This window comes from Bos mutus, chromosome X, assembly GCF_027580195.1.
Source record: "Bos mutus isolate GX-2022 chromosome X, NWIPB_WYAK_1.1, whole genome shotgun sequence".
NCBI classification, from domain to species: domain Eukaryota; kingdom Metazoa; phylum Chordata; class Mammalia; order Artiodactyla; family Bovidae; genus Bos; species Bos mutus.
Window position 1 is genome coordinate 44,362,742 of NC_091646.1, and position 26,131 is coordinate 44,388,872.

Sequence of the window (26,131 nt, forward strand, 5' to 3'; positions counted from 1 at the left end):
AGGATTTTACTTGGCTATAAAGTGTCAAGTTATTTTTGAAACGAGCTATTAGTAGCTAAATAAAAGTTACAGTAATCAAAGAATTAATATTTTCTTTAAAAAAATCTATACTAATTTCATATTGAGCCCAATATTTCCCTATTATCTACATCTACAAGCCTATATGGGGAGAACTGCTGCTGACAGATATGATCCTCATATAGAACAACAATTTCAATTATCAGAGTAATGAGGATTTATTTGAATGTTGCCTTTTATTATTTAAGCCTTTCACCAAAAGTTTCACCAAAATATATCATCACCCAGAAATCCCAAATAATAAATTATATTGCAATTTTTACATATTTCTTCTCAAGTATCCCATACTCTATTTCTGTGTATAATGTGCTATTTTATGCAATTATTTTAAATGCTTCATACCTCAAGGTATGTTATCCTAAAACACATACAAGGTGTTTGGGCCCAATGGTCTAAACTTCTGTCGTTCTCTAAAGTCTAAAATATCTGGTAAGAGGAATACCACAACAAAGGATGAGAATCAAGAGAGATAAGATTGTCATAATAGCCATCAATTACATCATTGTAACAACATCTATCACATTATTTGTTCATGGAAGGACACCCACAAAAGAATTTTAAAAAAAGGGAAATTTCATATCTAGAAATTGACTTCTATGTTTTAGAAACAGAAAGACTTCAGACTGTTAACTCAATCAACTTTGAAAACAGCATTTTAACAGTTTTCCATTAGTAAATTGCGGGCCTCCTTCTTTACAAGTAATGCTTTATAAAAAGCAGTAACTTGTAAAAATACAACTTTCCATCTCAAGTTGATTTTATCTGTGAGGCAATGTACCTCTGAGTTGCCTTCTACTTCCACTGAGTATGTGTGCAAGGAAAATGTACAAAATTTAAATTCAGCTTAAATGTAAAATTATTAAAGATAGAGATTACCAAAATGCCAATGTTTTAGATTTTTGTGTACCTAAATTTAAGTTCCACCTCAACCCCTTATTAGCTTAGGCAAGTTACAGAACCAATTTCTTTACCCTCTTCCTAAGCCTTAATATGCAAAGAAATAGAGGAAAACAATAGAATGGGAAAAATGCTGGGCTGGAGGAAGCACAAGCTGGAATCAAGATTAGTGGGAGAAATATCAATAACCTCAGATATGCAAATGACACCACCCTTGTGGCAGAAAGTGAAGAAGAACTACTAAAGAGTCTCTTGATGAAAGTGAAAGAGGAGAGTGAAAAAGTTTGCTTAAAGCTCAACATTCAGAAAACTAATATCATGGCATCTGGTCCCATCACTTCATGGCAAATAGATGGGGAAACAGTGGCTGACTTTATTTTTTGGGGCTCCAAAATCACTGCAGATGGTGATTGCAGACATGAAATTAAAGGACTCTTACTCCTTGGAAGGAAAGTTATGACCAACCTAGACAGCATATTAAAAAGCAGAGACATTACTCTGTCAACAAAAGTCTGTCTAGTGAAGGCTATGGTTTTTCCAGTAGTCATGTATGGATGTGAGAGTTGGACTATAAAGAAAGCTGAGTGCCAAAGATTGATGCTTTTGAACTGTGGTGTTGGAGAAGACTCTTGAGAGTCCCTTGGACTGCAAGGAGATCCAACCATTCCATCCTGAAGGAGATCAGTCCTGGGGGTTCACTGGAAGGACTGATGTTGAAGCTGAAACTCCAATACTTTGGCCACCTGATGCAAAGAGCTGACTCACTGGAAAAGACCCTGATGCTGGGAAAGATTGAGGACAGGAGGAAAAGGCAACGACAGAGGATGAGATGATTGGATGGCATCACTGACTCAGTGGACATGGGTTTGGGTGAACTCCCGGAATTGGTGATGGACAGGGAGACCTGGCGTGCTGCAGTTCATGGGGTCACAAAGAGTTGGACATGACTGAGCGACTGAACTGAACTGAAGCCTTAATATCCTTATCTGAAAAATAGAGTATAACTATGTTGCCTACTTTGCAGCACTGTCACAAGGATCAGCTGAAATAATACAAATAAAGTATTCAATTACATGCTGGGCCCATAAGTGCACAGTAAATGTGAGCTATGATAATTCATAAAATAAGTTGTTCATTTAATCTGATTATAGTCAAACAAAAGATAATAAAGAAAATATATAATGTTTAATATACAAGTAGACTTCTCTCACGGAGAAGGCAACGGCACCCCACTCCAGTACTCTTGCCTGGAAAATCCCATGGACGGAGGAGCCTGGAAGGCTGAAGTTCATGGGGTTGTTAAGAGTCGGACACGACTGAGCGACTTCAATTTCACTTTTCACTTTCATGCATTGGAGAAGGAAATGGCAACCCACTCCAGTGTTCTTGCCTGGAGAATCCCAGGGACGGGGAAGCCTGGTGGGCTGCCGTCTATGGGGTCGCACAGAGTCGGACATGACTGAAGTGACTTAGCAGCAGCAGCAGCAGACTTCTCTCAAAGAAGAGACACAACCATTTAAAAGTTTTTTTTTTTTTAATTGATCTTTTGTTTTTACTTTTAAGCAAACCACAATTCTCTGATTTCCTCTTCCAACATTTCCATGGAAGGAAAAATTATCATTTGGACAATGTGGCACCAGGTTGTACCTTTCTTTAACATTTATGAATCCACAAGTAAATCTTTTAAAAAACATGTCACATTTAAAGAGGGATGTGGTAAACTGCTGATGAAATATTAGAATTAATATTCAAACCACAAAACAAAAATTCTATAAAAGGTTTGAAAACACTGTAAATGCTGTACACAAATTTAAAAATTTAAAACAGCCAGGAATCATTTTTTGTTTATGGCTATCATCACGTAAAATGAATGCGTGTAACTGAAGCAAATGAGCAAATGAAAAGGGTAGTAGAGGAAGATATCAAAAGGGTCAAATTGTGAAAATGTTAGTCACTCAGCCACGTCCAACTCTTTGCAACCCCTTGGACTGTAGCCCACCAGGCTCCTCTGTCCATGGAATTCTCCAGGCAAGAATATTGGAGTGGTTTGCCATTTCCTTCTCCAGGGGATCTTCCCAACCCAGGGATCGAACCCAGGTCTCCCACATTGTAGGCAGATTCTTTACCACCTGAGCCACCAGGAAAGTCCTTCAGAAAGGTAAATTGGGGATCAAATCATAGAGGGCCTTACTCTTTTAAGGATACTGGTTTTTGTATCCTGGAGGAATTAGGAAGCCATAGGAGAGATTTGAGAAGCTATGGAGAGATTTCAGAAGCTATGGAAAGATTTGAGAACCCAAATGACATGATGTTGTCAGGTTTTAAATGGGTAATATTTGAGAATACACTGTAGAGGGTCATGGTGGAAGCAGGGAGACAAGTGAGGAACTCTGTTAATCATAATAGCTCTGCCACTCCTGTAGCAGCCTAGGTGAGGCTTCAACTAGCATGGGACCAGTGAAGGTGGTAAGAAATGGTCAGCTTTTACAAGTACCTTACTTTGAGGGTAGAGCTTATGGGTTTCCTAGCAAATTAAATGTGGAATGTGACAAAGAGAGAGTAATCAAGGATAATCCTAAAGTGTTTGGCCCAAGTAACTGAACAGATGGATATACCATCGACTGAGAAGGGGAAGACACCAGGAGGAGCAAGTCTGGAGGAGAATATTAACAGCTTAGTTTTTTGATATGGTACTTTTAGAAGTCTACTGACCATCCATCCAGGGAGAGTGGCTGATTACGAAATAGGATTATGAGAGTCTTGATTTCAGACATGAGGACTAAGCTGGAGATAAATTTGAAAATTGTGAGCATACAAATGGAATGTAAAGCCATAGAATTAGTTGCAATAACAAAAAAAGATAGTGTAGAGAAGAGAAGATTCCAAGGACTGATCCCCAGGCCCCTCCAACATTTAAAAGTTGAGGACACTAAAAGGAATCAGCAAAGAAAACTGAAGCAGCAGCCAAAGAGTTTGAAGAAAAACAAAATTAATGCCCCAGGGGGGTAAGGGGAGGGAGATGTATAACCAACTGCATCAACACTGCTGGTAGGTTGGTTAAGATAAGAACTGAGAACTGAATATGGGGCTAGGCAGCATGATTTTTGGTGACACAGATAAACCCCATTTTGATAGAATGATGGGATAGAGGCTAGATAGAGTGAGTTTAGGAGAGAAAGTAGGACGAGAGAAATCAGAAGCAGTGAATATAAACAAAATTATTAGGTGTTTTGCTTCAAAGGACAGTAAAAACTGAGCAGCAATAGGCTAGGGGCATAAGATCATGAAAAAGTTGTAAAGTGAGATAGCATGTTTGTAAGGTGCTGGGAAGGGCAGACAACAGAGGAGAAAATGATTGGAGTAATGTCCTTGAGTAGGTCAAAAGGAATGGAATCTTCTACACAAATGGGAGGATTGAAAGATGAAAACTTCATCTATGGTGACAAGGAGATATGGTGGTGGGAGTCTGTGGAAGTTCTCTTCTGATCACTTCAGTTTACTCATGAAATTAGGCACCAAGATCATCAGCAGAGCATGAACATGGGTAAGAGTTCTGAGGATTGAGCAGCAAAGTAAAGGTGTGAAATAATCATCGATAAGTATGGTGGAGGGAATGGAGTAGGGACGTGTAAGATGACTGAAAACAGAAGGGCCTACTTGGAGCTTTAGAAAAGAAACCTGTTTCAGAATCATTAATAAAGCATCACTGGATCAGAACAGGAAAAACCTGGAGGACAAGAGGAAGACCAGATAGGAGGCAATTTTCATAGTCTGTGAGAAAAAATCAGAGAGGGATATTGTCTAAAGTAGGGTAAGAGCAGCTGGAGGACAACTGTGGAAAAAGACGTCAAAGTCATTGCAAAAGCAGAACCAATGGCATTTGGAAAGCAATTAGAAATGACAGAGGAAACAAATGGCCTGGAAGACGGCCCATAATTGTTGAGTTAAAGTAAACTAGAATATGGCAATGCCACTGATTAACTCAAAGAACTATTTTACTTCCATAAAAATTAGTAACCAATTTGTCAGCAGATTAAAGGAGTATCATTTGAGTGAAATCTGAGTGAAAATAAGAAGACTTTAAAAAAAAAAAAGATTAAAAAGTTTGATTAGTGTCAAAAAATGTTTGTTTCTATTGTTGTTGGTTGGGGTGATTAAGACAAGACAATCCCATTGCAAACTGAAGGGCAGTCTAGGTGATCAGGAAATATTGGAAACTGAAGAACAGAGCTTTATTTGATAAAGGAATGAAATACAATAAATATTCATAAAATTATTTTTATAGAAAACTTTATGCCAGGCATTATTCCAGGAATATCATCTCCTTTAATCCTTAAATAAACCATATAATGTAGACACTATTATAATTTTGTTAAGAGTTATGGAAAATAAAGTGCTGAGAAGATGTATCATGACTTCACAGGGTAATGTGATTAACGGCACAGCCAGAACTCAAACTCAAGTCTGAATGACCCCAGAGTTCAGCTCTTAACCACTACACAAACATACCCTGTAAAATTAAAGGCCTGGAAAAGGTAGTATAGGTTATTTACCTTTCGAGAAGAATTTTGGGTTAAAGATCTCAGAGGTGGAATCATTCAAAAGAATGACACAGTCCAAAGTGCTGTCATGCCTAAAATTGGCTAAATACATACATGAAGAGGTTAGAGTTCAGAAGACCAAGGAACTAAGGGTAAAAAAGCAATGGCAAGATTATCAATGTAATAGTAGAAATCACCAAAATGAATAACAAGGGAAAGGTTAAAAGGATAACCAGGTGCTATCATCATCAAGGTCAGTCAGCAGATAATAGACCTTAAAAGACAAAGGGTTATTGAAAGACCATTCAAGGAACATGGCAGGAAGGTCTGAAGAAGAGTGGATATGTCAGGACTTGTGTCATGGGAAAAGTTGGATGTCAGCTTTGGCTAGACAGAAAGGGCATTAAAGGAAAAGTATAAAGATAACTCCTTCTTTGGAAGGAATGATGCTAAAGCTGAAACTCCAGTACTTTGGCCACCTCATGTGAAGAGTTGACTCATTGGAAAAGACTGATGCTGGGAGGGATTGGGGGCAGGAGGAGAAGGGGACGACAGAAGATGAGATGGCTGGATGGCATCACTGACTCGATGGACGTGAGTCTGAGTGAACTCCGGGAGTTGGTGATGGACAGGAGGCCTGGCGTGCTGTGATTCATGAGGTAGCAAAGAGTCGGACACGACTGAGCGACTGATCTAATCTGATAAAGGGAATTTGTTTTTATTCAACAACTTTCAATGAATAGTGGGATTGGGTGTTAGACAGGAACAAGATATTCCATAATGGGCAGAGTAGAAGGGTCTAGATTTTCAGTATTCTTTTTTTTTAATTTATTTAATTGAAGGCTAATTACAATATTGTAGTGGTTTTTGCCATACACTGACATGAATCAGCCATGGGTGTATATATGTTCCCCATCCTGAGCCCCCGTCCTACTTCCCTCTCTATCCCATCCCTCAGGGTAATCCCAGTGCACCAGCCCTGAGCACCCTGTCTCATGCATTGAGAACCTGGGCTGGCGATCTATTTCATATATGATAACATACATATTTCAATGCTATTCTATCAAATCATCCCACCCTCACCTTCTCCCACACAGTCCAAGACTGTTCTATATATCCATGTCTCTTTTGCTGTCTCGCATATAGGGTCATCATTACCATCTTTCTAAATTCCATACATATGCGTTAAACAGTATACTGTTTTTCTTCCTGACTTACTTCACTCTGTATAACAGGCTCCAGTTTCACCCACCTCATTAGAACTGATTCAAATGCATTCTTTTTAATGGCTGAGTAATACTCCATTGTGTATATGTACCACTGCTTTCTTACCATTCATCTGCCGATGGGCATCTAGGTTGCTTCCATGTCCTGGCTATTGTAAACAGTGCTGTGATGAACATTGGGGTACACATGTCTCTTTCAATTCTGGTATCCTCAGTGTGTATGCCCAGCAGTGGGATTGCTAGGTCATAAGGCAGTTCTATTTCCAGTTTTTAAGGAATCTCCACACTGTTCTCCATAGCGGCTTACTAGTTTGCATTCCCACCAACAGTGTAAGAGGGTTCCCTTTCTCCGCACCCTCTCTAGCATTTATTGTCTGTAGGCTTTTTGATAGCAGCCATTCTGACTAGTGTGAGATGGTACCTCATTGTGGTTTTGATTTGCATTTCTCTGATAATGAGTGATGTTGAGCATCTTTTCATGTGTTTGTTAGCCATCTGAATGTCTTCTTTGGAGAAATGTCTATTTAGTTCTTTGGCCCATTTTTTGATTGGGTCATTTATTTTTCTGGAATTGAGCTGCAGGAGTTGCTTATATATTTTTGAGATTAATTCTTTGTCAGTTGCTTCGTTTGCTATTATTTTCTCCCATTCTGAAGGCTGTCTTTTCACCTTGCTTATAGTTTCCTTCATTGTGCAAAAGCTTTTAAGTTTAATTAGGTCCCATCTGTTTATTTTGCTTTTATTCCCATTACTCTGAGAGGTGGGTCATAGAGGATCCTGCTGTGATGTATGTCAGAGAGTGTTTTGCCTATGTTTTTCTCTAGGAGTTTTATAGTTTCTGGTCTTACGTTCAGATCTTTAATCCATTTTGAGTTTATTTTTGTGTATGGTATTAGAAAGTGTTCTAGTTTCATTCTTTTACAAGTGGTTGACTAGTTTTCCCAGCACCACTTGTTAAAGAGACTGTATTCTCCATTGTATATTCTTGCCTCCTTTGTTAAAGATAAGGTGTCCATAGGTGCGTGGATTTATCTCTAGGTTTTCTACTTTGTTCCATTGATAGATTTCCAGTATTCTTAACCTCTTATTTGGAGATCTTTGAAACTCTTTTAGTCCTTAACTCAAAATGAATAGATATCCACACACACCAAAACAATTGCCATGATAAGTGGAATAGAACTAGAAATGAATAAATCATGAATCAGGATCTCCACTTCTTTGATCAAGCAAATCCATCCAATATGCCCTGAAACCTCATCTCTCCTCTTACTATAAACTGCTGAAAAATCAAAATATTATATTTATTATCTAAGAAATAATCTAGACCACAAACTAGATCGTATTTAATATAAAAAGCATGCTAGAAAATATAGATGGTATGACTATGGATAATAAAACAATCTTGGAGGAATTATTCTGTCTCCTCTATGTTTTGTTTTGTTTTTTTTTTTTTTTTACAACATTGTGTCCTCTAAACTCTACTTCATATACCTAACATGATACTTTATATTGTTTTCAGAGAACTGGACTTAGGCCTGTTTAGCTTAATAGGAGAGAAACACAAATTAGGTAGTTAAAAAACTGATCCAGTGTGCCACAGACTACTGAATAACAGAGAATGAAAATAAATAAGACAGCCCCTGCTTTTAGGAGCTCATAGTGGAAGAGACAAACATGTTGTAGCTCAAAAAACCAGATACTTTCAAAAAAAATTTTGTTATATCAACAAGTTTCTGGCCTCTCCTTTATGTGATATAAACACAGTCCATACAAACAGCCCTACTTCCAACCCAGTGCTATGCACTTGAAAATTATAACAAAATCAGGGTGTCTAACTTACCATCATTTTTTCAAATAAATCCAGTACTTCCTTTTCGGACAAATTCAAAGATCGTTCATCATATAATGGCTGAGCAGCTGGAAACTCATTCATCGCAACTTGAGAATCAAGAGGATGTTGGATAAGAAGTTTTTCCTTTTTCACAGTAGATTTTCTGAAACTTGTAATTCGGTCACGCTGCAAACAGAAAGGAAAAAAGAAGCCCTAAGGAACAAATCAAGAATCACCAACATCAGAAACCAAAACATCAAAATGGCAGTTAGTATAATATATATTATTGTCTTTTTGACAAAATGTTATTTTAAGCAGCAAGCTCCACTTAGAGACTGTACTACTGTGAAACCTTGAAGTAGCTCGATAGCCTCAGAAGTCTAGGGGGTGAAAAGTATTCCTCAAAAGTGAAACTTAGGTCCTTGTCATTGCTGTTTTGCACAGTAAATAGGTGAGAAAAGTCTGATCTCAAAGTCATGTGGTGGTTTGAGGGAGAATGTGTCTTTGGCACCAACTTTGAAACTATGAGGGAAGAAAAAGAAAAGGATATTCAATTCTAAGGGGGAAATTATACTAACATTTCTGTTCTTCAAAATGCCAAAATAATTGTGACAAGTATCTATGAGCACTTTGGCAATGTAGTGGTAGAATATAATGGTTAAGAGCATGGACTATGGAGCCAGACTCCCTGGGTTTGAATCTGCAATTCACTAGGTCGGCTACCCTGTGCAAACTCCTTGGTCTCCAACTGTCTCCTCATTTCTAAAATAGGGTAACAAGTTAATACATATAGAAGGAAGGAATGAAAGGAAGAGAAGAAGGGAGGGGAGAGAGAGAAAGCAAGAAAAGAGTTATTGTGAGATCTAAAAATACACATGTAGTGTACTTAGCTGCTATTTATTACTATTGCTGTTTTTACTATTATTACCCTCACCTTTTCTTCCCTAAAAGGACCAACAAGGAAGCAGAACAAAATTAAAAACATTATCTGTTCCATTTTCTGGAAATATAACACAAACAGAAATATCTTATTCCTAAAAACAAAACTATGAAGAACTTGCCACTTTATAGATATTGACTCAGAACCATTGATTCCATGCACAATCTCTTATAATTAGCTTGCAATTTCACATAAAGTGAGTTAACAACTCCAGTTGCCTGTAAACAGGCCATTCTGTTTTGAACCACAGCACGGTGAACATCAAAAATTAGTAATGACCAGAAAACTGAATGCAACTCAGTTTTATTCTGGTTTCTGTTAAGAAGCACATGCATACTGTCAGCTCATGTCAAACAAGCAGATATGTTAGATAGGACGTCAGTGCCTGTCACTGCCATGTTACCAAGTGCTTATAAATCACTTCAACAATACAAAGCATTGCAGACGTTCTTACCACAATGTTGTCAACTACTGTTGACCCATATTAAAAAAAAAAAAAAATCTGTGATTTTCATTCAAAGAACACTTTTTTTTAATAAAAAGTATACTTTGAAAGAAATATGAGCAGTTTTAAGCAGCTTATTTAGGATTCCAAAAATGATCTTAGTACATGGTTGCTTATAAAGAGATTATGTAAATCATATTTTAGAGGTGGGAAGAAACTTGAAAAACCATCTAGGTTGACTCTCATTTCACAGAAAAAGTAACTTGCCAAATTGACAAGTCCCTGGTTCCTAGCCCAGTGGTCACTAAAGATTCACTTCTTCAAATCATCTTCTATATTTTCCAATTTTCTTTTAAATTTGAAAGTCTTTGAGGAAAATTAAGTTGGATTAGATATGTAGTATATCTTCAAACAACTCAAGAAAAAATATTAAGCAATCCCAAATAAGCTGAGTACATAACCAAGAATCAAATTTTACTAAAAGATATGGTGGACATAAAAGCATTTAAATATGCAATCAACCATTAAATTAACATATTTCTATTCCTTTCCCTTTATATCACTTAATATTTACTTTTGCAGTGCTGGCTTGTTTATACTGAATAGCATTATTTACATATATATTTGATCTTCCACTATGCCATTCACTTCGATCTAGAAAATTGGCTTTTGCTTTCAGCTATATCTTGATAAGAAAATAAAATTAAGCCATATACTTTCACTTCCTTAAATCATGAATAATATTCTACACTATTTGTAGATAGGTAATTTCACAGAGAAAAAAAAATGACACTGCTTAAAATACCTTTTTTTAAAAGTTTAGCTATTAAGTGAAGTCGCTCAGTCATGTCTGACTCTTTGCGACCCCATGGACTGTAACCTACCAGGATCCTCCGTCCATGGGATCTTCGAGGCAAGAGCACTGGAGTGGGTTGACATTTCCTTCTCCAGGGCATCTTCTTGACGCAGGGATTGAACCCAGGTCTCCCGCATTGTAGGCAGATGCTTTACCATCTGAGCCACCAGGGCATTAGGTATTAAAGGGCACACTTAAATTTTAAGCCCATAATTTTAATAAGTTTTACTACAATAGACTTAGCTCAAAAATACTTGAGGATTTTAAATTTAATAGCACATTTCTGGCTAACACAATGAACTTAACTTCCTTTCTATTTTAAATTAATTTCCTTTACTGTTAATATTAATACTTAACATATTCAGGGTCGATTTACATGGCTACTGAAAAAGGAAACATTTGTGCTTTCCAGAGTTAGATTTATATAGGTTTTTTAATTGCTTAAGGTATGTATCAGGATGGCAATATCAAAATTATTTTGAGATCTCATAGAGTTGTTTCTTTTTACATTCAAAAAAAGAAAAGTCTGATTTTTTTGCAGACATCTGCTGTTTTTTATTGACAATTCTTCCATCTACTGTACTTTATAAACATCTAGACTTTTCACATTGTTACATATATCAATGCTTTAATGTCCATCCACTTTAATAAAAAAAGCAACATGCATAATATAATAACATGCTACTAAGTCCACCTTACCACATCATCTGCCAAAGTTTTTATTTGAATATTCTATTAAAACCAAAAAAAAAAAAAAACTGTCAGACAAGAGACATTTACAGATCAAACAAGAAAATATCTGAATGATTCTCATTTTTTATTTTATCAACTAAAACTCTTCAAAAAGAATTAGAAAATTTAAATATATCATATAAACATAAAAAATTCTTTACAAGAGAAAAAAACTTTTTAAGGATTAAAAATGACGATTTGGTGGAGGGGGTGTCTCTTTGTTTTACAAGATGACTCCCAAATTCTCAAAGTCAGATTTAGATCACATATCATTACTACAGTGTTCAAATGTGACATAAGATATAACAAAGTCATAAGCCCTGTCAAGCTTTTTCAAAGTTTTAGCATGAATAATCATATTTTTAAGTGACATAAATTTTTTAAAACCATGAACAATAGGAAAAATGTCACATTTAATTGTAGTGAAATACCATGAAACAGCTCAGTCTAGAACTCAGTTATGGATAGATATTTATAGAACACTTTATAAATATTCTAGATAACATTGAACTTACCGATTCTGTTAATATATGCCCATTTCTCAAAACCTCCAACACTTTTTTTTGCACGTGGTTTTCTACCTCTAACGTTGAGAATCATTGGAAATGGTACATTCCAGTTTAGAAGATACAGTGACTAATTAAAATTACCATACAGCATATATAGGCACAACTACTTCAAGATTTAGATACAGCAAAATTACAATAACAAAAGAGGAGCACGAAAGCCGTTATATTATATAAATATGTTGAAGTATGTTGAAGTGCTAGTTAAGAAATGTGATTAGGAAAGAATCAGATTTTTAAAAATCATGTTAGGAACAGAAATTAACCCTTCTACAACATCCTATACATTTATTTCCTACAATAGAAGCTGAATGATGTACATCATGCATGCTCACATCCCTTTTAACTAAGAAAAATATGTGGCTCACTGGTGGGAAGAATTCTAGTAGGAGTTTTAAGTGAGAAGTATTTGGTCACAGGGTCTCATAAAATCATCTTCAAATACCACCAACTAAATGATATTAAAGATCATCCTCCCCTCCATCAGTTGGGACAAATATGCTATTATACATGTAGTTCTTTTTCTACTTTTAAGCTGTTGATTCCCTCAAGGATTTACATAACTACATCTTTGTACTATGTCTTTATCACATCCTGCTGACACAAACCCCAATCAATCTTTGCTGCCTATAAAAAAGAAAGTAAGGGGGAGTATTTATATCACAACTGAAGCCTTTTTAAGAGAGATCGATTCACCCTAAGACTATCTCTACCTGGTAAGTTCTCTTTAATTTTCCCAGTGGGGTACAGAAAACTGTTTTATGCACAATGACAAGCTTCATGATTTTCTGTAATGCAAAATCAGAGTGAGAAATGTCAAAGTCTCAAAAGTGCCGCACTTAGCCTGCTACCTGTCCACCTGTGTTATTTATTAGTTATACTGTTCTTCAAACAACCACTGCTTTTCTTTTTTTTCCATCCTTTGGGATTATAAACTCAAGATTGGAAGCATATATGTATCTTCAAAGTAAGAATGTAAATTCAGGGGAAATAAGATTTAATTTAGTCAGTTCTCTAAGTTAAGGTATACACATGTCTTGAATACTTTAAATCTGTATCTCAATTGAATATATGTTGACAGTTTAATTGTGGGGGACAGAAACAAACAAAAAACATTGCTAGCAATATTTCCACTTTGTCTTACGGGAAGAAACTTTAGTTCTCTTCTCCCACCCCCACTCTCCATTTTGAAATTATCATTTTTTATCCATATTAAATTCTATTATATGGAGTTAGACACTACTAAATTGGATGAAATTTGAGATAATATGATCAAAACCTCTCAATTTACAAATGATGGAACTGAACCTTGTGGAGGCTAAATGACTCAACCACAGACCACAGATATGATTGTTACTAGATACTAACTCTTAGTCAATGGTCAGTGGCCTCTTCAGTTGGTATAATTAAGCTGTAGGATATTAGGGTTGAACTACTGAATTGAAACAGTTCATGGTAATCTAAAATTCACAGATATGTCCCAAGCCCTATTAGTTTAATTTTCCTTTGGGTAACTTCCTTTTGTCACCATTAACAGAAGGTCAAGCATCACCTCGAAGAGCATTCCCCTCCAACCAAAGTCTTTGCCTAACACATCTTAACGTATCATCTACTGAATTCACTTTAACCAATATATACTAATGTTCTTCAATCAGCTATTCTTCATATACAAACTAAATATAAATTTAGATTCTTTGGTCTTTCATTATTCTTAATTGCTAATTATACCTTAATACTGCCACAATTGTAAGAATCAGAGCTCTTCTCTCAGATCTGGAAGGTGGGTAATAGGAGGGCAAATATAGTAGCAAAAAGTGAGTAGACAATTAATAACCCAGCGGAAACACTACATAAGCCCAAAGGATGATCACAAAGGGTCAGGACAGACTTTCAAAAAGAAGGGTCGCATTTATGGTAAGGGTACGATCTGGATCCCACTCCTCCAGTTTCAAGTCTTCCATATCACCTTGGTTTCCTCCCTCTCCTTAATTCCCTATAGCCAAACAGTTGTCAAGTTCCATAGTGATCTTTCTGCAGTTGCTTCTTCATTCTCATACAAACCAACCATTTAGAGTCTAGTCATGGCAGTGGCCTCATAATAATTATCTCTGCCACAATTCTCTCCTCATTACCAAAGTAACATCCTTTTTTTTTTTTTTCCAGTTGATGAGTTGCCTTTATTTTTATTTTTAGTATAAATTTATTTATTTTAATTGGAGGCTAATTATTTTACAATATTGTATTGGTTTGCCATACATCAACATGAATCTGCCACGGGCGTATGCTTCAAGTTGCCACTGCATCACCTCATTCCTAGATTTCTGTAAGAGCCCCCTAGCTTATGTCCCTATTTCCAGGTTACCCTGCTACAGTTAATTCTGAACACACTGACGAAGTGACACTGTTTAAACCCAAGTCAGTTTGCAGCCAGTTAAACCAACTGTGCTCTTTCCCCATTGGGGCCCAGTGTGCAATGGCTATAAACAGCAGCCTCCTCAATAGTGTATGCAGCCGTTGCCTGTACAAGTTTCCCTAAGGGACCTTGGAGACAACCCTTGCCAGTGAACCTTCATGACTGGCATGCTGTCCCCAGTCTAGGCTCCACATGTACTAGGCAGTGGTACATGCACTGCCTTTGGAAAGCCCCAGGGCACAGTGGCCAGGGTCCACTTTGGCCAAGTCATAACATCCATCCACACCAAGCTGCAGAGCAATGAGCATGTAATTGAAGCCCTACACAGGGCCAAGTTCAAGTTCCCTGGTCGCCAGAAGATTCACATCTCCAAGAAGTGGGAAATTACTAAATTTAATATGGATAAAATTGAAAACATGGTGGCAGAAAAGCAGCTCATCCCAGATGGCTGTGTGGTCAAATACATCCCTAATGCTGGCCCTCTGGACAAATGGCAGCCCCTGCGATCATGAAAGCCTTGGTGTTGTCCCCTCCTTACACACACCAATAAATTCTACTTTCCGGTCCAAAAAAAGAAAGAAAGAAAAAGCTAAGGAAATCTGAATAAACCATGGACTTTAGTTAGGAAAAAAAAAAAAAAAAGTCAGATCATATCACTCCTCTGCTCAAAACTTTTCAATGGCGCCCTATTTTCACTTCCAGTGAAAGTCAAAGTCCTTACAAGAGCCTGCAAGGCCCTACAGAGCTGCACACTCTCCATATCCCTCTGACCTCATCTCCTACTACTGTTTCTTTCATTCACTCAGCTCCAGTCACACCAACCACTTCACCGTTCCCCAAGAAGGCAGTAAGCCACATGTACTGTCTCTTCTCTTTGCCTGGAAGGATTTTTTCTGTAATCCATATAGCCCCTTCTATCACTTCTTCCCCTTTCAAGTTCTTGCTCAGGGAGACCTACTCTGTCCATCCTATTTAAATGGAAATACCCACCTCCTCCACACACTCTTGACCTGCTTTACCACACTCTGCTTTTCTTTTTAATAAAGCTTACCACATTCTCACACAGTCTATAATTTATTTTTGTTTATTTCTCCCACTAAAAGTATGAGCTCCATGAGAACAGAGATTTTCATCTGTTTGGTTAAGGGATGTAACCCTAATGCCTAGAGCAGTGCTTGGCACACAGAACTCGATAAAAAACTATAAATGACTATTACTTGCCCATCTGTATTTAAAGGCTCCTGACAGAATAAAGACTAATACCCTTAATACAGCATTCAAAGTCCTATATTATTCAGCCCTAGGCTACCTTCTGCATCTTCCTTCATGATCTATATGCTATGGAAAAATGGTAATCCTTTTTCCATCACATACCTATGTCCTGTTTGAGCACCCACTCTTCCCTCTATTGGAATGCCCATCCAGCTAGGTACATTTCTACTTCTAGAGCTTCCCTTGAGTTTAAAGTTGGTTATTAATAAGCCAAATGTGGGCCCCTGGTCAAAAATGGAGAATTATGCTTTGTTTACTGTCTTCTTAAGACTTTTTTCCCTAAAAGGCATCTTCGAATGATAAAGCACCTTAAGACAAAGGGGAAATTATATTCACATAAAAAATTATCCCAATTACTTGTGACAGAGAACCATAAAGAAAAACACTCTGCTTATGATTTCTTGATTTATAAGTTTCATTCAACTAGGGTGTATATCCTATATAACTATGCACATTTGACTGATAAGGATATTTTTCTCAGAGATTTCCCTCATGTAAAACTCTGCTGTCAAAAATATCTTCTTGCTACCATTACTTAGCACTCTACAACTATTCAGAAAAAGAGAGAGAGAGAAATGTAGTCTATTGAAAAGAAAAATCTTTAAGGACATTTGAAGAGTTTCCTATTAAGGAGGAGGCAATTTTTGGACACTGCACATTAAAAATACATTGAAATTATTGTATAAATTACACTTAAGTTATCTGCATTAGAAAATAAAATATTTCTGCCACATAACTGTATTTACACATTAGTCAAAGAAGAGAAAGGAACATATAGATATCAAGGCGAGTGGGATGAATTGGGAGATTGGGACTGACATGTATACACTACTACGTATAAAAGAGTTAACTAATGAGTTCCTTGTACTATATAGCACAAGGAACTCTACTCAATGCTCTGTGGTGACTTAATGGAAAGGAAATCTAAAAGAGAATGGATATATGTATAACTAATTCACTTTGCTATACAGCAGAAACTAACACAATATTGTAAAGCAACTGTACTCCAATACAAATTAATTTAAAAGGAGACGAGAAAAGCAAGAGGAAAGTAGAAAAATACAAAGACATCTTTGTAGCCAGTGCTCTGGATGCAAGTTAATTTCTGCTGATTAAAAGATTTTTAAAAATCCATGTCGTCTACCTATTCACCAGACAATATCCATCTATGTATCCACCTCCATTCTACCTCACCATTTGCTAACATATTCATTATCTATCCACCTACCTATTCATCCATTCATTTACCCATGTGTCCATGAATTCAGTTATCCATTCATGTAGCCACATATTAATTTATCCCTCTGTGACATAATAAATAGGTTTAGTCTCTTCCCCTGGTTCCTGACACAGAGTTCCTAAATCCCTTGGAATTTCCTGGATGATAGAAAAATCTTTTGTTCTCATAAGGCAACTCTTAGTGAGCTCCTGAACAGCTTCAGAATGGGGCTGGTCACCAGAAAGATCAAGCCAGGATCAGAAACTTGGAACTTTAAGCCCCACCCCTCCATCCTCTGGGGAGGGGAGAGGGACTGTGGATTGTGTCAACCAATCACTCGTACAGTAATGAAACAGCCATAAAAATCTCTACACTATAGGGTTCAGAAAGATTTCAGGTTGGTGAATGTATCCATGTACTGGGAGGGTGGCACACCCCAAACTCCATCTGGACAGAAAATCCTGTGCTTACGACTCTTTCAGACCTTGCCCTGTATACTTCATTTGGCTGTTCATTTGTATCCTTTACAATATCCTTTATAATAAACTGATAAACATAACTAAAGCAAAAATAAATAAATAAAAAAGAGAGGAAGGTACAAAAGGAGAACAATAACAAAAACACCATCATCAACATGAAAAAAAATTCAGAGAGCTATAACGAGTTATCTCTTGGACAAGATTAAATCACAGACATTTTTTATGTGAATTGACCTTTACAACATTTTTAAATGGTTGTATTAAGATAGTCTCATTTATAATAATGTTCTACAGGGATGAGCTCTCAAATTTTATCTGAATGTAATTTATACAAGTGCATGCATCTCTCACACCACTTGCAAGCAGATATTATGGATTTTACTCCTGTGTATAAACTATAGAGCTACTATGGAGTTAAAACAACAACAAAAAAGATGACCCAAAAATGTTTATTAGAGTCACACCCCTGAATTAAAAGCACTGATTAAAGTCATTTTAGTAAGCTTTTATTGTGCAAATCTAACTATAATGGTCATTAGGATGAGGGCATATTATACCAATAAGTATAGTGACCATATATTTTCATTAAAATCAACTCTAGAAAAGCAATACACTTGTGAATTAGTCAAGCAATTAGAGTTTATGAACTTCATTTATGATCAGTTATATTCAATATAACTTACTATAGTACTCTCTGAGTACTGAATAATTGTAAAAGTTTCACTCCAGAGTCTCAACCCCTTAAGAATAAGGGCTGATTTACTTATAAAACTCTAATGCTGAAGTTCTGATTGAAATACAGGAGTCATTATTACAAGAAAATTAAGTTTTAATTTTCCCAATCAGTCAGAAATTAACAAAAACAGCAAGATATAAAGGTTCAGCTCTCTTATGGCTAGTGTCACATGGTAATACAATGTTTTATAAACATCTTTCAATTACTCTAGTACCACAGAAATTGGATGACTAAATTGCATATAATTCAAAACTCTCACCACCAACTCAAAAATTTAGCCATACTATTTGACTATTTTCCTCTCTTTTAGAGAAAATAAGTTGGTCATCACAATAAAGAGGCAATTATTTACCCAGCTTAAGTTTCTTAATCTTTAAGAAGGGTGAAGGCAATGTGATATATAGAAAAGCATATTCAATTCAATTAAGCAAATATTTGAGCACCTATTATGTACCTGTTCAGAGCTGGGCACTAGGAATACAATCATAAACAAGATGAGCATGTGCCCTAGGGAGGTTGTAGTCTAGATGAAGATCAGATGAATAAAAGAACAATCACAACAGAGAAATCCTGAGAGGACTGATCAGGTGGTACTCTATTAAAACCTCCATATACTATCCAAGTAAGGGAAGACTTTAAGAAAGGCCATCCATCTCAACCACTGACCCAGAATTTGAAATCTCTAGATGACATCCTTGACCAATACTTATTCGGATCAGCAGCAGTCATAGAGCTTCCCTGGTGGCTCAGCTGGTAAAGAATCTGCCTGCAATGTGGGAGACCTGGATTCGATCCCTAGGTTGGGACGATCCCCTGGAGAAGGGAAAGGCTACCCACTCCAGTATTCTGGCCTGGAGAATTCCATGGACTGTATAGTCCATGGAAGGACTGATGCTGAAGATCAGACTCCAATACTTTGGCCACCTGATGCAAAGAACTGACTCACTGGAAAAGACCCTGATGCTGGGAAAGATTGAAGGTGGGAGGAAGATGAGATGGTTGGATGGCATCACTGACTCAATGGACATGAGTTTGAGTAAACTTTGGGAGTTGGTGATGGACACGGAGGCCTGGTGTGCTGTAGTCCATGGGAAAGCAAAGAGTCACAAATGACTGAGCGACTAAACTGAACTGAGCAGTCATAGAAGGAAGTAATTATTCTTCAAAGCACTGCCTTTCAACTTTTCAGATTCTGGATTCACCCTGAACTTGACAAATCAATAACACCAATCAAGGCAATCCAAGGCTATTTAACTATCTGGCAACCAAGTTGAACATTTTGTTTGGCCCCATTCAAATCCTTTACTATAAAGACTGTTTTAATTGAGTATCTCTCCATTGTGTTTGTTTCACCAGGAAAGGTATATCTGATTTTTAGAACTGAGATCTATGTAGATAGAGGTTTGATTCTAAGAAGACAGGAGGAAAAAATTTTGGCTTTGAAAACCATTGAACTATAACTGCCTATATTTAAAATTACTCCCAAAACATTCTTTTATCTCTTTTCTAACAGGGGCATTTTCAGATGTCCACATGTCCCCTTAGGTACTGTATTCTTCTATCACCATTAACACTTACAAACAGAAGATAGATCAGCTGGCAGCGTGTTAGGCACTGGGATTTAAAGAGACAGGGCCCTGACCTTAAAGGACAAAAGCCTAGTAGTTGAGAAGATTAAGTCACAGGCATTAAGCTTCAACTCTCCACCTTACTTTGATGTTGGGAACATCTCAAAGTGTACATTTCATCATTTTAATAGAGCAATACTTTTCTATTTCTGTAACCAAAAGGACACAATCTCAGAAGTACTGTCAAATCAAAAGTCTCAAAATTCAATCCACCAGTGAAGTGAAAGTGTTAGTGGCTCAGCTGTGTTCTTTGCGACCTTATGGACTGTAGCCTGCCAGGCTCCTCAGTCCATGGAATTGTCCAGGCAAGAATACTGGAATGGGTAGCCATTAACCCACCAGAGCTCTTGGCTATTACAAATCATAATTCTCGCCACCATTTTTATGACAAGAGAAAAACTCCTTTTGGGATTTGCCTCTTAAGACGTTCTTTCAATATAAAGAACAAAATGTGTATCTACCAGAAATTGGAATATGACATCACAGAATAGGGCTTCAGTTTTCTTCATGAAGCAAAAGACCATGTTAGTTCACTGGGTAAGTTTCAAAACTCTGTCACAAGTTCTTCTCAAGCTTAAACTAATTGTCTTGCCATGAACTTAAACCTGTAACTACCAAGAGGGATGTCTATGATATGGGAATCCAGCTATCTCTTCTGTGTAATTTAGTTTCTGTGTAGCTTAAGGACTAGGGGTGAAGTGTTCAAGAAACTTAGAAAACAAATTTATGGTTACCAAAAGGGAAAGGCGGGGGGAGGGATAAGTTAGGGATTGGGATTAGCAGATATATATTACTATATATGAAATAAACAATAAGGTCCTACTATATAGCACAGGGAACTATGTTCAATACCAGGTGAAAAACTATAATAAAAATAATCTGAAAGAAAATACATATATGTATGTATGCATGTATAACTGAATCACTTTACTATACACCAGAAACTAATACAACACTGTAAATCAACTATACCTCAATCAAAAGAAATTAATATAGAAATAATTTTTTTTAAAAAAAGAAATGTATGTTTGCTGGTTAGGCCTTAAAATTCATGCTAATGAACTGGAAGTAAATTAGTACTTAAATTAATTAGAAACAATTGCAGGAATAATCCAGGTTTTTCATAGTAGTACCTCCTTCTGCAGATACTAAAACCATTTCAAATGGGAAAACTGTTGGGACATGAAAATTCTTTCTTATTCTATGAATAAAAAGCAACAGAAATGAAAAGAAAGCCAGCTTTGCCCAGCATAGTACCTTGTACATAATAGATATTCTTAGATCAATGAGTTAGCCAAGTGGGGCTCGATATTTAATAAATAAATTTTTACCTTCTGTTTTTTTTTTTTAAAGAAAGACAGATGCCTCTACCAAACATTGTTTGAGAACTCATCATAGGCTCACCATTTTGTGACTCATAAAAGTTAAGATGTGACTCCACCCTTAAGGTATTTACAATCTAATCAGGGAGTGAAAACTAACCATTGAGGAGATTCTGAGGTATGTTGCTCCTCCTCCTCTTCCACAGGCACTGTCACATGTCCTGCTTATTAATTTCATAGCAGAACCACTACCTGAAATTATGTTTACTTATCTATTTACCTATTTATGTTCCAGCTTCTAGAAAACAAGTTCCATACCCTTAATTTTCCTGTCTTAATCACTTCTGGATCTCCAACACTTAACAGTAGCTGGCACATCATACCTGCTCAAGTATGTGGTGAATAAATTAAGTACAAAAGGAATTCAGAGAAGAAATAATATAGTTTCATTAAAAAAAAAGTGAAAGTGTTAGTTGCTCAATCATGTCTGACTCTTTGCAACCCCATTAAGAAACTATAAAGAATCATACTCTAATAGCTGGGTAGGATTTGAATAGCCAGAAAAAGAGGAGGAAAAGGAAATGAGATGGGGAGCAGTATTAACATTTTACTTTAGGGAAGCAGCCTTAGGAAACAAAGGGTTCAAGTTAGAGTGTATTAAATTTCAAGTAAGTAGCATGGTGTGAATGAAAAATGTTACCTGCCAGATCAGTAAACAAAGGATGTTGCCGCCATCAAGCCAACAACTACTGCAGCAGCCCCGGCTGTGCACCCAGAGGGGATTCACAATGGAGAAGAGCAGAATACTGACCCTAGATAGTTAAGGTGCATATGGAAGGAATGATCTCAGTGAGCCCAGACTCTTGCATCTTCCCATACCTAGAAATGCACTAAATTCATAACGTGATGTCTGGTTTTCTTTAATTCACAGTAAATTTTTGATGTTGTGATTACCTGGTTTTTGTTGCAAAACTCTTATATCCTGACTCCTCCCTTACCTCTTTGGAGTACTCCCTCAGGGTTATCTGAGAGTCTGTCTTCTGGGCTTAAGTCCTCAGAAATTCTGCCCAACAAAACATAATTCTCAACTTTAAAGCTACATATATACATATATATATATATATATATATATACACACACACACACATATTTTTTTTTCCAGTTGACAGAGGGGACAGACTAGAGATGGTCTTGAAAACCAAAAGGAGTAGTCTAGGCTGTCTGACAGCCATCAAAGGTTCTGATTCAGAGAGAGATGGAGAAGGGGGTATTTTAGAAAGATGATTTCAGGTGGTATAGGTCCACGATGTCCTATCCGAAACCCTTGAAGTCAGAGGTGTTTTGGAATTCAAAGTGATTCATATTTGAGAAAGGAATATGGTATGTATACCATATATTACAAAACACACCCAGCGGGATCTGGGCTAGCACACTAAATGAAATGCATTCAAGGTTAGCAGGGAAACATGAATACTCCACAAAACAGGATAAGTAAAGTTTATCTACGGCCTCAAGCCAGGCTGGGTTTCGTGGCCAAATGATAAAATTCTGTTTTCAGAGCTTTCAGATTTTAGCATTTCAGAGAAGGGCTGTAGGCTGTAATATTCAGAATAGATTGAGGAAGGAATCACAGGCTAAAACGGAGGCTTGCAGAGAACAGCAAGTTTGACCTATTCTATCTAAATACTAGCCACAATTTACTGAGCATTTATTTTATGCCAAGCACTACACCAAGAGCTTTACATGCATTCCACATTTAAATCCTCACAGTAATCCTATGATATAGGAATTTACTGTCCTATTTGACAGGTCAGAAAATCAAGGTTTGCAGTCAACAAGTTATTTGCCTACATGCACAAATATATTAAAAGAAAATAAATTACACAGTTGCAATTAGCATTTAGGTCTGAGCAGAACCCAAGCTCTAAAACCTCTATCTACATCCTGAAATCTGCCTTCATCATATATAACAATACTGGTTAGAACACAAGTTCTTTTTCCATCTTAGCCTTTCCATTTAGACTTTGCTCTGCTCGCAGCACTCACCCCATGCCCCTCTTCTTCATCTGGCCATCTCCTACTCACCTCTGTAGGTCTCAGTTGAGCTGAAGCTGGTCCTGTTATAGTCCCCCATGGTTCCTGACTTCTCCCTTTAGAACACATTCCAGTCATCAAATTATAATTCCCTATCTATGCCAGTATTCCCTGCTATACTATAAACTCAGTGCAGTGAAGACTAGGTCTCTTTTGGTCCCCACTGTGTCCTCAAATTTTTTCCCGTTTCTAGCACTGATTGCACCCAAACCTGTCATGATTTACCGAATTGTAGATGCAAACAGAGGAGAGACAGAGAGAGAGAGAGAGATCTAGTTGTGAGGTGATAAGAGCTTAGGCTATAATGGTAGCAATGGGAATAGAGAGAAGACAGTTACTATATATAATTTTGCTTAAAATTATGAGTGTTATTATAGCAATTATATGCAGACATATGATCGTTGCTTCTGTTAAATAGAGTAATTTAATATCTGTTGTTGTGATTACTATCTTCATAATACAAAATAACCTCTAAATGGCTATGATTATCACTGGAGATATTTCACTTCAGAATGACTTGCCATGTATCTACTTCAAGAAGTTTTTATAAATAACCACATCATTTAGTTTTCTGATGTAGCTGCAAAGTTAATCTGACAAAACAAAATAATTCACTCCTCTAAATAGCAACCCACTGCAGTATTCTTGCCTGGAGAATCCCATGGACAGAGGAGCCTGGTAGCCTACAGTCCATGGGATCATGAAGAGTGGGACACGACTGAGCAACTAACACAAAGATTCAAGAGTATGAATCTCCTAAAACTGAAAATTATATCTGAGTTGTGAATAAGGTATTATTACAACATACGTTTTGGAGGAAAAGATAACTAGAGTCAACCAATGATTTAATTTCACTATTAGTGCTTTTAGCTAATATTCTTGAATGTAAACAATTCCCAAGTCAGAAACAGGTTATCATCTAAAAGTTCAATTGTGTAGCAGGTGTTTAGCTCCTGGAACTCAAGTTTCCCAAGGTACAACTAGTAAAAACAACTTCCCAAGTGAATGTGGACAAGCTTTCCCCCATGAAAAACAAAAATAGTTTATTTGGACTCATATAGGAAGGATATTTAAAATAACTAATTATAACAAATACTGAACACTTAAAAACATAAGCAAAACATGACTATATGGTAGACAAAAATGATTTAAAATTTCAGAAAACTTCAAAAGGATCTTTCAAAGAATTTAGGATTAGCAAAAATTATTAAATTTGGTAACCTTCCATTTTTTCCTCACGGGCTTCAGATTCTATGTTGATTACTGATCAGATCAGATGAGATCAGTCACTCAGTCGTGTCCGATTCTTTGTGACCCCATGAATCTCAGCATACCAGGCCTCCCTGTCCATCACCAACTCGTGGAGTTCACTCAGACTCACGTCCATCGAGTCAGTGATGCCACCCAGCCATCTCATCCTCTGTCGTCCCCTTCTCCTCCTGCCCCCAATCCCTCCCAGCATCAGAGTCTTTTCCAATGAGTCAACTCTTCGCATGAGGTGGCCAAAGTACTGGAGTTTCAGCTTTAGCATCATTCCTTCCAAAGAAATCCCAGGGCTGATCTCCTTTAGAATGGACTGGTTGGATCTCCTTGCAGTCCAAGGGACTCTCAAAGAGTCTTCTCCAACACCACACTTCAAAAGCATCAATTCTTTGGCGCTCAGCCTTCTTCACAGTCCAACTCTCACATCCATACATGACCACAGGAAAAACCATAGCCTTGACTAGATGGACCTTTGTTGGCAAAGTAATGTCTCTGCTTTTGAATATGCTATCTAGGTTGGTCATAACTTTCCTTCCAAGGAGTAAGCGTCTTTTAATTTCATGGCTGCAGTCACCATCTGCAGTGATTTTGGAGCCCAGAAAAATAAAGTCTGACACTGTTTCCACTGTTTCCCCATCTATTTCCCATGAAGTGATGGGACCAGATGCCATGATCTTCGTTTTCTGAATGTTGAGCTTTAAGCCAACTTTTTCACCCTCCACTTTCACCTTCATCAAGAGGCTTTTTAGTTCCTCTTCACTTTCTGCCCTAAGGGTGGTGTCATGCATATCTGAGGTTATTGATATTTCTCCCAGCAATCTTGATGCCAGCTTGTGCTTCTTCCAGTCCAGCATTTCTCATGATGTACTCTGCATGTAAGTTGAATAAACAGGGTGACAATATACAGCCTTGACGTACTACTTTTCCTATTTGGAACCAGTCTGTTGTTCCACGTCCAGTTCTAACTGTTGCTTCCTGACCTGCATACAGATTTCTCAAGAGGCAGATCAGGTGGTCTGGTATTCCCACCTCTTTCAGAATTTTCCACAGTTTATTGTGATCCACACAGTCAAAGGCTTTGGCATAGTCAATAAAGCAGAAATAGATGTTTTTCTGGAACTCTCTTGCTTTTTCGATGATCCAGTGGATGTTGGCAATTTGATCTCTGGTTCCTCTGCCTTTTATAAAACCAGCTTGAACATCAGGACTGATAACTCCCTTTAAAGCTTCTGTCCTATAGGGTTCCTTAAATGGTTCTTTTCTTAGTTTCCATTTAGATAAGGAATTCCATCTGAAGATAGTGACAGAAATTCTGTCAAAATAAAATAACACATTGCAGAAAAACCTCATTTATGTCACTCTGTTTTACAAATACTATCATAACAAACTAACAAGTAGTTTTAAATTCCTAACTTTTTTATGATTTTAGGCAAAGCAACAATATATTAGTGTTTATTCTGATGGACCTCAAATTTCTTTCACTCTAACAGTGTTTTTCACAATCGACTTTTCATGTTTTGAACCAACTGAGGTGGAGTTAAGAACTTCAAATATTATTAATATTTATTTATTTATTGGCTGTGTTTGGTCCTT

General features: G+C 37.0%; 1 protein-coding gene and 1 non-coding gene across 2 annotated transcripts in view; one reads left to right on the forward strand and one right to left on the reverse strand.

The window, feature by feature from the left end:
- Window positions 1–26,131, reverse strand: part of DIAPH2 (diaphanous related formin 2) — a 983,285-nt gene that overhangs the window by 913,483 nt on the left and 43,671 nt on the right. Inside the window, exons 2-3 of the mRNA XM_070366366.1 lie at window positions 11,514–11,546; window positions 8,583–8,759 (exon numbers count right to left, since the gene is read on the reverse strand). Of these exons, the coding sequence (XP_070222467.1) occupies window positions 8,583–8,759; window positions 11,514–11,546 (210 nt within the window). The remainder of the gene's footprint in view (window positions 1–8,582; window positions 8,760–11,513; window positions 11,547–26,131) is intronic.
- On the forward strand, window positions 14,534–14,666 carry LOC138986548 (small nucleolar RNA SNORA70). Its single transcript, XR_011463361.1, has one exon. It is a non-coding gene; the product is annotated as a small nucleolar RNA SNORA70 (small nucleolar RNA).